The sequence below is a fragment of the Chelon labrosus genome (genome assembly GCF_963514085.1).
Source record: "Chelon labrosus genome assembly, chromosome: 22".
Classification (NCBI taxonomy): domain Eukaryota; kingdom Metazoa; phylum Chordata; class Actinopteri; order Mugiliformes; family Mugilidae; genus Chelon; species Chelon labrosus.
In genome coordinates this window covers 19,400,424-19,410,952 of record NC_140355.1, presented here as the reverse complement: position 1 = coordinate 19,410,952, position 10,529 = coordinate 19,400,424, and the positions used below count along the sequence as shown (strand labels likewise).

General features: G+C 45.3%; 1 protein-coding gene across 1 annotated transcript; it reads left to right on the top strand.

The window, feature by feature from the left end:
• The first annotated feature begins 4,838 nt into the window (after positions 1 to 4,838).
• On the top strand, positions 4,839 to 8,954 carry LOC311508211 (putative global transcription activator SNF2L2). Its single transcript, XM_084572902.1, has 5 exons — positions 4,839 to 5,088; positions 5,500 to 5,605; positions 7,163 to 7,264; positions 7,451 to 7,595; positions 7,734 to 8,954. The coding sequence occupies exons 1-5, from the start codon at positions 4,892 to 4,894 to the stop codon at positions 7,865 to 7,867; spliced, it is 684 nt and encodes a 227-aa protein (XP_084429028.1). The 5' UTR covers positions 4,839 to 4,891; the 3' UTR covers positions 7,868 to 8,954.
• Positions 8,955 to 10,529: the final 1,575 nt, after the last annotated feature.

The window sequence follows — 10,529 nt, the reverse complement described above, 5'->3', positions numbered from 1 at the left end:
GAGAACCTTATTCTCCATTAGATCGGATGCAGATAAAGTCTAGATATGTTTGTTGTTTTTTCTTTTTGTTATTGAATGTCATATGAAGCTGAAATGCATGCTGCAATTTCATGCTAGAGCCTGCACATCAATCTGGCGTAACATTATAACCACCTTCCTAATATTGCGTAGGTCTCTGCTTGTGCCTCCAAAAAGAGTTCTGACTCATCAGGGACTGGACATGGGCCTTCTGAGGGTGTCCTGTGGTGTCTGGCAACATGATAATGTTAGTGTGTCTGTGTGTGTGTGTGTGGGGGGGGGCTTTGAGTTGAGGAGCCTCTGTGGATCATCCCACAAATACTCGATCAGTTTGGGATCTAGTGAATTTGGAGGCCAGGTCAACACCTTGTGCTGTTCTTCATGTTTTTCCTAAAGCGTCTTGTGTGTGTGTGTGCCTGTGTCAGGCTGCATCCTGCTGGGGATGGCTGCTGAACATCAAGGAGTGTCATTGCTATGGGGTGGGGGTGCCTGGTCTGGTCTAGGTGGATGCTACATGTCTAAGTAACATCCACACCAATGAATGCCAGGTCCAAAAGTTTCCCAGCAGAACACTGAATTGTCACAAGATGGTCAGTGTTATTCACTTCTCCTGTCAGTGGTCATAATGTTATGGCTGATCGGTATATATTACTGAACGTTTGTGACATCCATCGTTATTATATCCTTGTTATTAATTTGGTTGTGCATGATTTAATATGGAAGCCCTGCAAAATATGCAGCATGTCTTTAGAGATTCCTGCAATTTTAATTGTGATCCATCTTCTGCTTCTTTTCGCTGTAAAACACAAAGCAGCCCTCCTTCGCCCATATTAGGTTACACGTTAGGTAATAAAGATAACTAGTGATAACTGGTGTTGTGCCAAATCATAAAACTGAAACTAAGACTGAGGTTATTTTATTGTTTTCCGTGGGAGAAAATTGTCTTGGATTTATGCATGAACCAATCATTGCCAGACGTTGCGATAAAACACATTACAACACAGCATATTAAGCAGATAAGCTCATAAGATAATAAACCGCCTGTCAGTTTTGTCTCTGTTAAACTTACACAGGTTTGATGACGTACATAAAGAAAGACATGTCTTGCTTCCTAAATTGCAGCGACCTTTCACTTTACGTGCTCGCAGCAAAAGAAGCAGCTGCCAGAACATGCAGTTACCTCAGAGTCTCCCTGCTCTTTTGTCTGTCCACTGGTAAATTTAACCAAAAAAATGGGTACTCCAGCTTCCTCTCACCGTCCAAAGACATGCTGGTTAGGTTCATTGGTGATTCTAAATTGGCCGTAGCCCTGTGATAGACTGGAGACCTGTCCAGGGTGTACCCCGCCTCTCGCCCAATGACAGCTGGGATATGCTCCAGCCTCCCCGCAACCCTTCACAGAACAAGCGGTTACAGAAGATGAATGAATGGTGAAGTATCTGTGGGATGATCCACAGAGGCCCCTCATCCCCTCAACCCACAGGACCCAAAGGCCTCCCACTAACAACATTCTGTTGCCAGACACCACAGGACACCCTCAGAAGGCCCATGTCCATTCTCTGATGAGTCACGAGGCACAAGTGGAGACCTACACAATATTAGGAGGGTGGTCAAAATGTTATGTCTCTTGTGCTTTGGCCATAAAGGGATTTTTGTTATTCGTGGTTTTCAAGCACCGCCCTGCAGCTCACTGTATCACTTTGAAAGGCGGCAACATGTCAGCTCACGGGATGTTTCTGCTGCAAACAAAGAGAGAAGGAACAAAAAAATAAATCCTCGAAGGTTTAGTCTGAAAAGACGGGTTACTGGCTCCTCTGCTTAAGTTATTGGGGGCAAACCGCACACAAGCCCAAAGCAGACTGAAGTGTTTTGTGCATTAATCATGAATTAATATCCAACCCTTTGATTGTTCCCCACTCTGTCCTGAATATTTAATGTTTCAGACACTTGAAATCAACTTTCCGTGAGGAAGAAACAGGCTCCGTACGCGCTTTAAGAGTGACAAATGGCCTTGGCCAGCTTGCTAGAAGATTGACTGAACCGCGTGACACCGGGGCAGCGCCGGAGGCCCGTTTGACTCCCAGGCTTCTTGATTTTCTCTCCGTTTCCACCGAAATTCCATTTGCAGCAGCTCAGGTCCCGCGTCTGCCAAGTTTCTACAAATACAAAAGGACGGTGCCTATCTTTACGGCCTTGTTTGAAGAACACTCAAGAGAGTGCTTCTATGGTTTTTTTTTTTTTCCTTTTTCTCCTTTTGTGTGCCTTCCTGTGGTGTGAGCTCTAACATGTGTTGTTTTTTCCAGCAGCGTTTTGCACAACAAGTTGGAAAAAGAAAACCAGATGTGTTTGAACATCAGCCTCCCTCCCCAAGAAGAAAAAAAAAAAAAAAAAAAAAACGCTCCCCTGTGTTACTGCAATTGTTTCCAGCTCGGCAGCCCAGTGTTGCAGAGATGTTTGTTCCTTTCTGTCTTGGCAGAGGAATTAAATGTAATCCGAGTCAACATTTATGCATTAATCACCCTGCTGGAATTCTAAGGCCGCACCGTGCTCCAGACGTGCTCTCGCCGTGCGCCATGAATGTTGCTGCGAGGTGGACTCGTGTTTCCAACGTCGCTGCTGCACATTACGAACAACAGCAACAAACAAAAAAATAATAATAAAAATGAAAAATATAATAAAATAAAATGGTTCGCTCTCTCCAAAATGCAACGCAACATTTAGAGGAATAAAAATGGACCCGATAACTTTAACAGCGGGGTAGGAAGAGAAAGAGAGAGAGAGAGAGAGAGGGGGGAAAAAAAGCCTGTCTGGCAACAGTCGATATTAAAAACATGCAGAGGGAGAGAAGCTCGGGGCCTTCCAGAGTCAGGAAAAAGACTTCGGAGAGCTGCAGACAGGAGATGGGTATGGCATTTGTATTTTCCCCCAGCCCATTGATTTGTATATGAAAACATAGCGCTTTTATTCTCCCCCCTTCTGGGCTCTGCTTCTGAGTGATCAGCTGATGAAGAGACTAGCAGCTCGCCGCTATGCTGGCTTGCTAATTCTCTCCCCCACAGCTGCAGCCGATCCCGATAGCCAGCCTGCAGATTGCACTCAGGTAAATATCCTCCTCCATGTCTTTCTTCTCGGGCTCAAGGATTTCAGCCGGGGGGGGTGACATCGCAGCGGGGGTTGGAAAGAGAGAAGGAAGAGACGGATGAAAATGTGTGTGCGTGCGTGCGTGTGCGCGCCGCGGGGGTGAAGGAGTGTGTGTGTGAGAGAGAGACTTTATCCGTGTCTGTCTGTGCGTGCACAAGCGTGCGCGCGTGTGCGTGTGTGAGCGAGAGCAAGGAGAGAGGGAGTGTGTAGGTGTGTGTTGTAACAGATGAGAGGGAATCTTTGCCAGATTAGTCAGGGAAGAGGCAGGCTTGTTAGGAGATAGCGCAGGCACGGAGCGTCACATGCACACGCTGACACCCTTCCACCGCTCGCACATGCACAAGTCAATCAGGCGGCTCTCAGCTGTGTTGTACATCTTTGAGGATTACCCTCTATCCCTCCAGTATTCCGCTGGAACGATTGCAGCCCCTTAGAGAGAGGGAGAGAGGAAGAGAGAGAGACAGAGAGAGAGAGAGGGAGCAGCGGGGCTTTCAAAGCCTGCATTTGAGCCGAGCGATGATGAGCAGGATTTCTATTGTTGCCTCTCCAGAGTCTCCTCTTAGTCAGTCCTCTGCCATGTCTCTTGGATGGAAGTGCATCACCAGTCGCATTTTGGAGCGCCTGTTATTATTTCCCAGTAATCACTCTGGTACTGTGGCTGTTCCACTCTCCGTCCTTGAGAAATACATTGCCCGCTTCAAAGTGCATGCTTCTTTTCTTTCTTTCTTTTTTTATATTATTGGAATCTGATGTGAAATCTGATGTGTGCACTGTGTGATCCTGTGTGACTGATGCATCAGTATTCTGTTCGGATTGGACGGCATGATGTCTCCCCTGTTTCCTCCCTCATCTTCACCTTCTCCTTCCAGCTGCTGCTGCTGCTGCTGCTGCTGCTGCTGCAAGAGCCGCTCTTGCTGCATGCATACTCATGTTTCTGGCCTCTAATTGCCTTTGTGGGAAATACAGTGGCTGCTGCTGCTGCAGATATTTTTTCTTTTGAAAAGGAGCGATGCAAATGGTTGCAGCAGGCACCCCTCTGTCAAACAGCACACACCTCGAGTCATGCTCCCGCCTCAGCAGAGCATGGATTAATAGTCATAATAATCATGGCGTTGTGGCATTTCTACAGGCTTTAGCCTTCATCAGGTCTGTTTGCATTATTTATTTGACGTCCGCCGACATCAGAGCCTCCAGATGAAATTATTTGCAGGGACAGCACAGCAGTCGAGACGCTGTCGCCCATGCAAATTCAGATGCTGTTGTAATAAATAAATAAATAACTCCTGTTTCATCAGCCATACTAATTCCAAATGCTTGAATTGCAGCCAGTGCTGCTAATTAGATGGGGACAGGAGGTGCTTTAATTTGAGAGCTTTAGACTGATAATCTATAGTTTGCTGTCTGAAGTGCTTCAGGTTTCTGTCTTTGGAAAAAAAAAAATAACAACTGTGTGCAGCAGCTGTAGAGAGCTGTCAGTCAAAGGAAGTGTTTTTGAATGGGACCCTTCCTCCCATTCACTAGTTTTACTGTCAGCAAGTAGTACGACAATAAAAAAGAAAAGGACGGTGCGGGCTTTTGTGTGCACAATTTATCCCGTGTGTGTGTGTGTGTGTGTGTGTTTTTATCATCCAGAGTGTCATCCACCCTTTCCTTTACCCTTGTAAGTTTGTTTGAGATTGCTCCACCGCTCCTCCTGCAGCCTGAGGCAGGAGAGAACGGCTCCCTGGAGGACATGGAAGACGACATCGGCCTGAAGAAGCGTAAAGGCGATCACCATGGAGAGAAGGAGCTGCAGGGCGCGCAGGAAACCGGCGAAAAGGTCAAGAGGAAGCGAGGACGCCCACCGGCCGAGAAGCTGCCCCCGAACCCGCCTGAGCTCACGAGAACGCTGAACACGCTGGTGGACATGGTCATCAACTACAAGGATGGGTGAGGGCTGTCACGTATCGGGTGCAGCTGTAGGACTGAGATGCATGCACGTTGACTGTTTTTGGGAAGGTTGCATTGCAAAGTCCTTAAAAGCATGACTTAATTTTACTATCCCAACGTACTGACAACAGTTGGGATAGTTTTATCCAAATGAATACCTGCATCGAGCCAGAAATCACACATTTTTAAGCAAATCTATGCCTTTCCGCTTGTAATAGAGTTGTTATTTTGACATTAAACATATCCGTAAATGGCACCTTTGATAACATATTAACAGGTAACTTGTAAAAAACAAAAGGGTGAAAGATAAGTCACAACTATTAACTGCAAATGTTACCCACACAATGGCGCCGTAATCACCCTTTTACTTGATAAAAAGGGAATATGTGAAACCTAACGTTGTGCCTCCAGGTTGGGACGTCAGATCAGTAAAGGCTTTGTGCAGCTTCCCTCTAAGAAGGAGGTACCCGAGTACTACGAGCTGATCCGAAAGCCCGTGGACTTCAGGAGGATCAGGGTACGTGTCGGCCTCCGAGCTCGCGCATTCACACCTTTCAGTGTCATCCCGCCTGCGACGTTCAGATCAAACGGATAGGGGTGGATGGATAGGAGCGTTTAATATACAGATAAAATACTGTATGCATTCATCTGAAGCTCATTTATCTTGGTATCTTGGGAGGTTTATGGAATCCAGAGTAAAGCATTGCATTTTAAAAATACAGAATAATCATTTCTGCATGTACTGTCGGACTGACAGAGGCGAGGAAGTAGATTTGAGATTCACTCGGCTTGAACTTGAGGACTTAGGGCAGAATCTTTTTCATATCAAATTGACGCCGCTTCAATGTGTTGGTATTAACTGTGGTCGTGTAGCAGGTACTGTTATTTTGGGGCCCAAATTATCAAGTCATCAACGTCTTGCAGAAACGTGGCAACCCATGTTTGTGAAATGCAACAGATTGTCACCTGCAAGCAGCACGTCCAGCTTTCACGAGCGCCTAAAGCTCAGTTTGTTCTCTAGAAACGGAGCTAAGCAGGGCGCGCCCAACGTCGTAGCCGATGCAGGCAGATTATTCCGGCATCTAGTCACTTGTGTTGCGCTCCACTGCAAAATACATCTATGTGAGATAGAGTTTTTTCGGTCCAATCACAGTTTGTGTGGCCGCAACATGCCCAGCAAGCTACGGCTTAAGGTACAGACACCGTGTCCACGTCATTCATTCATTCTTTAATTTTTCTGTAACCGCTTGTCCTCTGGAGGGTCGCGTGGGGGCTGGAGCCTATCCCAGCTGTCACTGGGCGAGAGGCGGGGTACACCCTGGACAGCTCTCCAGTCTATCGCAGGGCTAACACACACAGTTCACACACTTTAGAATCACCAATGAACCTAACAAGCATGTTTTTGGACGGGGGGGAGGAAGCCGGAGTACCCGTAGAGAACCCACGCAGACACAGGGAGAACATGCAAACTCCACACAGAAAGGCCCCACATGGAATTGAACCCAGAACCTTCTTGCTAACCACCACACCACTGTGCCGCCCGTGCCTCCGTCATGGCTTTCCTTTTTTGCTCTTGGTTGTCATAAATACTGGAAACATCCACCAACACATTCAGTCTTTAGCGTCCATGTTGGTAAATGAAAAGCACGTGAACGTGACCATCCAAATAACACGTGAATGCATCGTTAGCTTAGCATAAGGACCTGAAGCGGAGGGAAACGGCTAGCTAGCCTGCTTGGGAGTCCTGTCCTCCGCATGAGGCTGCCATGCTGCCAGAAATGACTCCAGGGAGTCTTTGTGCCCAGCCAAGAAATAGTTTTAGGATATACTGACAAGATAATCCATAAAGAAAGGACACATGGATTTAATCAAAGGGGATTTTGATACTTAAGGTCAGAGTCAAGCTCGATTTTCCCCCTTTTTCCAGTCTTTATGCTAAGCTAACCAGCCGCTGGCTCTAGCTTCAAGCGCATTTCCCTAAACTATTCTTTAAAGATGGGAGGTTTTGTTGTTTCCTTATAAAAATTCCCTTTCTTGAAGCAGAATGTATTAAACGGTTTATTCTGCTTCACAGGAACGTGTGCGTAATCACAAGTACAGAAGCGTGGGGGATTTGGAAAAGGATATTTTCCTCCTGTGTCACAATGCTCAGACTTATAACCTGGAGGGATCTCAGGTGAACCCCGAGGAATTCTTTCATTTGCAAAGCAACAGCACTATTTTTCACAGTTTCCATTCTGTAGTCCTGCTCGTAAACGGGTTTGGATTTTTTTTTATGTGGCGAACAAACACCCCATGCTCTGATTATCTGTGTGTGTGTGTGTGTGTGTGTGTGTTATGTGTGTTTTGTTAACCGCTGCAGATCTACGAGGATTCGATTGTCATTAAGTCTGTTTTCGAGAGTGCCAGACAGAGAATTGTCACAGACGAGGAACAGAAAGAGGCGGTTAGCGCCGGTCACAGCGATAATGGCGGTGGAGCTGAAGACCAGTTTGTTCCATCTGCAGGTGAGGGCTGAGTTTTTGCACGTGACCACGAGCGAAAGCAAAAACGAGGAATTAAAAAACACGACCTGCTTCTTCTTGCAAAGTTCCAAATGCTGTGCTTTGCACCAAACTCATTGTATTTTCTCTTTCTGCAACCAGTGAAACCGTTACCGGTACAGATAAAGAAGGCGACTAAGGAGGAGAAAAGCAGAAATACCATGGCCAAGAGGCTTCACAGTGATTTAGACAGTGACGAGGATCTAGAGGATAACACCACAAAAGATGAGGGTTGAACAGAAGCGCCCTCTTGTTTTATTTCTTTTTTGTATTCTTCCTGTTCATGCCTTTTCTCTGCTACATTCCTTTTCATTGGTTTCTTTATTTTATAATCAAAAAGAAAGGTCTTTGACCGCACAGAGAGAAGCATCTATGTATAAATGCTTTTTTCTTTTTTTTTTACATAACTCACGACGAACACACATCTCGCTGCACATAGCGCTGTTCTTTTCATCACGCTAGTCTTTTGCAATAATTATAATTTACGTTTTATCTGCTTTGGTCCCTGTGATTGCTTCTGCAGATATTATGTAAAATACCAGTTTTACTGACTGTTTTTAATCAGTATATTTGATTGTATGAAATGCCTTCATATGTCTTTGGAGCATGTATGTATCTCCCTCTTGAAAGCTCCAGAGGAGCACCTGCTGACGACAAAAAGGCGGACGCGTTCAGAGAACTGAAGCACACAGTTTTAAAGAAATCAAACCCTGCAAATGTGTTTAAAAAATCTCTGAATGTGACTTTAGAGAGACGTGTTTCACAAAAAGCCGCGGTGGATTACCATACCAGTACTGAACGTATGCCTTTTTGTCTGTGTCCGATTCTCGACGGGTTGAGTTTGAGTCTAGCCAAGAGTACTCAAGGTGTACATTTGTATCCCTTGTTCTACAGTATATTCACATGTTGTACAGTTTGTGTGAAGAGTAACAGCATTTTCTTTTTCATGTGCTCTCCTAATTGCTGGGGGAGGATGGAAGACTTCATTGTTAAGACAATCCCTGAAAACATGTATCACTTAAACCCTTGCAAAATAAATTTTACCAAAAACTCCACTGGTTGCTGATTATTATTGTCAAGGAAAAGTAAAGTTATAGGTGTTGTAGCTTTTGCAGGAGTGTATAATCAAAGGATAAACAAAAATCCCACATAATTCTAACTGTTAAATTCACATACCTCCATGTTGGTCAGGGTGTGCCCTCAGAGAAATCCCCTTTAAATAATAACTGATGAACGTGAAGTGTATTATTGTGGATCTGCCAGTAGGTGGTGCTGGAGAGCTTTTTGTTAATGTGTATAATTGTGGCTGAGGACAGTGTCCCTCCTCACTCAGGTCTTAAAACTCTTTTATTTTTTATTTCTCAGTCCAGAAACTGATGACTATACAGAATGCAAAGCTATTTAGTTTAGTTATGCCACCGCCGCTGCCGATATAGTTTTTAAAACAGTAGTTCACAGTCAGTTTCCTTTAAAGCTTGAGGTGAACAAGGGGTTTAAATCACACGATCTGCAAGTTGCCAGAGCCCTTGCCATACACGCTCGTGCACCCAAAACACAGGCATCTGCTGTTTCAAATGTGACTTATCCTCTCTCTTATGTGTTCATCCAAGTCTATTTCTCCACCAGAGCTGCCAAGACCGGCCCATTTTATCTTTTTAAAGACACAGAGTCTAATTTACATGCTTTTATTTCATCACGTCTGGGTTACCGCAGCCTTTTTACCTGTCTGGGCACTAAAGCAATTTCACGACTCCAGGTGGTCCGAAACTCGCCGGCGGCCAGACTTTTTACCAGAACCAGGACAAGGGATCACGTCACTCCAGTTTTAGCAGATCTCCACCGGCTCCCAGTATGTTTTAGAATCGATTTTAAAGTCCTACTGATCACTTTTAAAGCTCTTCATGAGCCCGGACCACATCGCTGACCTTTTAGCGCCACACAGGCCAGCGCGTAGCTTGAGATCAGAGATCAGAGGTCAGTCAGGGCTCCACGGCTGTGGAATGATCTGCCTGAGGAAATCACGTCAGCTGACTCATTCATTCATTCATCTTCTGTAACTGCTTGTCCTGTGAAGGGCTGCAGGGGTGCTGGAGCCTATCCCAGCTGTCATTGGGCGAGAGGCGGGGTACACCCTGGACAGGTCTCCAGTCTATCACAGGGCTAACACCATTCACACTCACACCTACGACCAGTGTGAGGCATCACCATGCCACTGTGCCGCCCAAGTGCTATACAAATAAAGATTATTATTATTATTATTATCATTAAATGTCACAGATCCCCATCTGTGGCAGTGTCACAGCCAATCTGCCTGTCCCTTGATGGTTTTTCACTTTGCGTCAGTTACAAATGACACCAGTCACGTGGCGTGAGTCGCATATGGGAACCACGGGAGTCTTCACCCATTCACATGTTCAAGTTAAAGTGAAAGCCAGCTTGTAAGTTTTGCAGTAAGATTATGCTGTTTTTCATGTGGAGTTTTCAGATGAGGAAATAAAAGCAAGAGCAAGAGAGATTCCTGCACGAAAAGAGAGTAAAAATACAGGTTTAATTAGAAACACAACCTAGCTGGTCGGCTCTCTCTTCCACCCTTCAAAGGCTGAAGATACCTTTGAAGAGCTTCAGCCAGTTGCGTTGCATTTAATGTTTTATCCACTTACTACCTGTCCTTCAACGTAATTGACAAGAGGCTGGAACGATAGGCTTTATAACAGAAAAATACACTCTCTGGGAAGTGCTTCAACTTGGTCTTCTCATGTTGGGCTCTGTGAAGATGCTACACCCCTTCACTGTACGAGACGAGACAGGCCTGATCTGACACCAGTGAATTTCTCTGCAACGCATAAACGTGTTAAACTTTCACCTTTCAAGTAACTTTCTGGTAAGCACGTTTTTTCA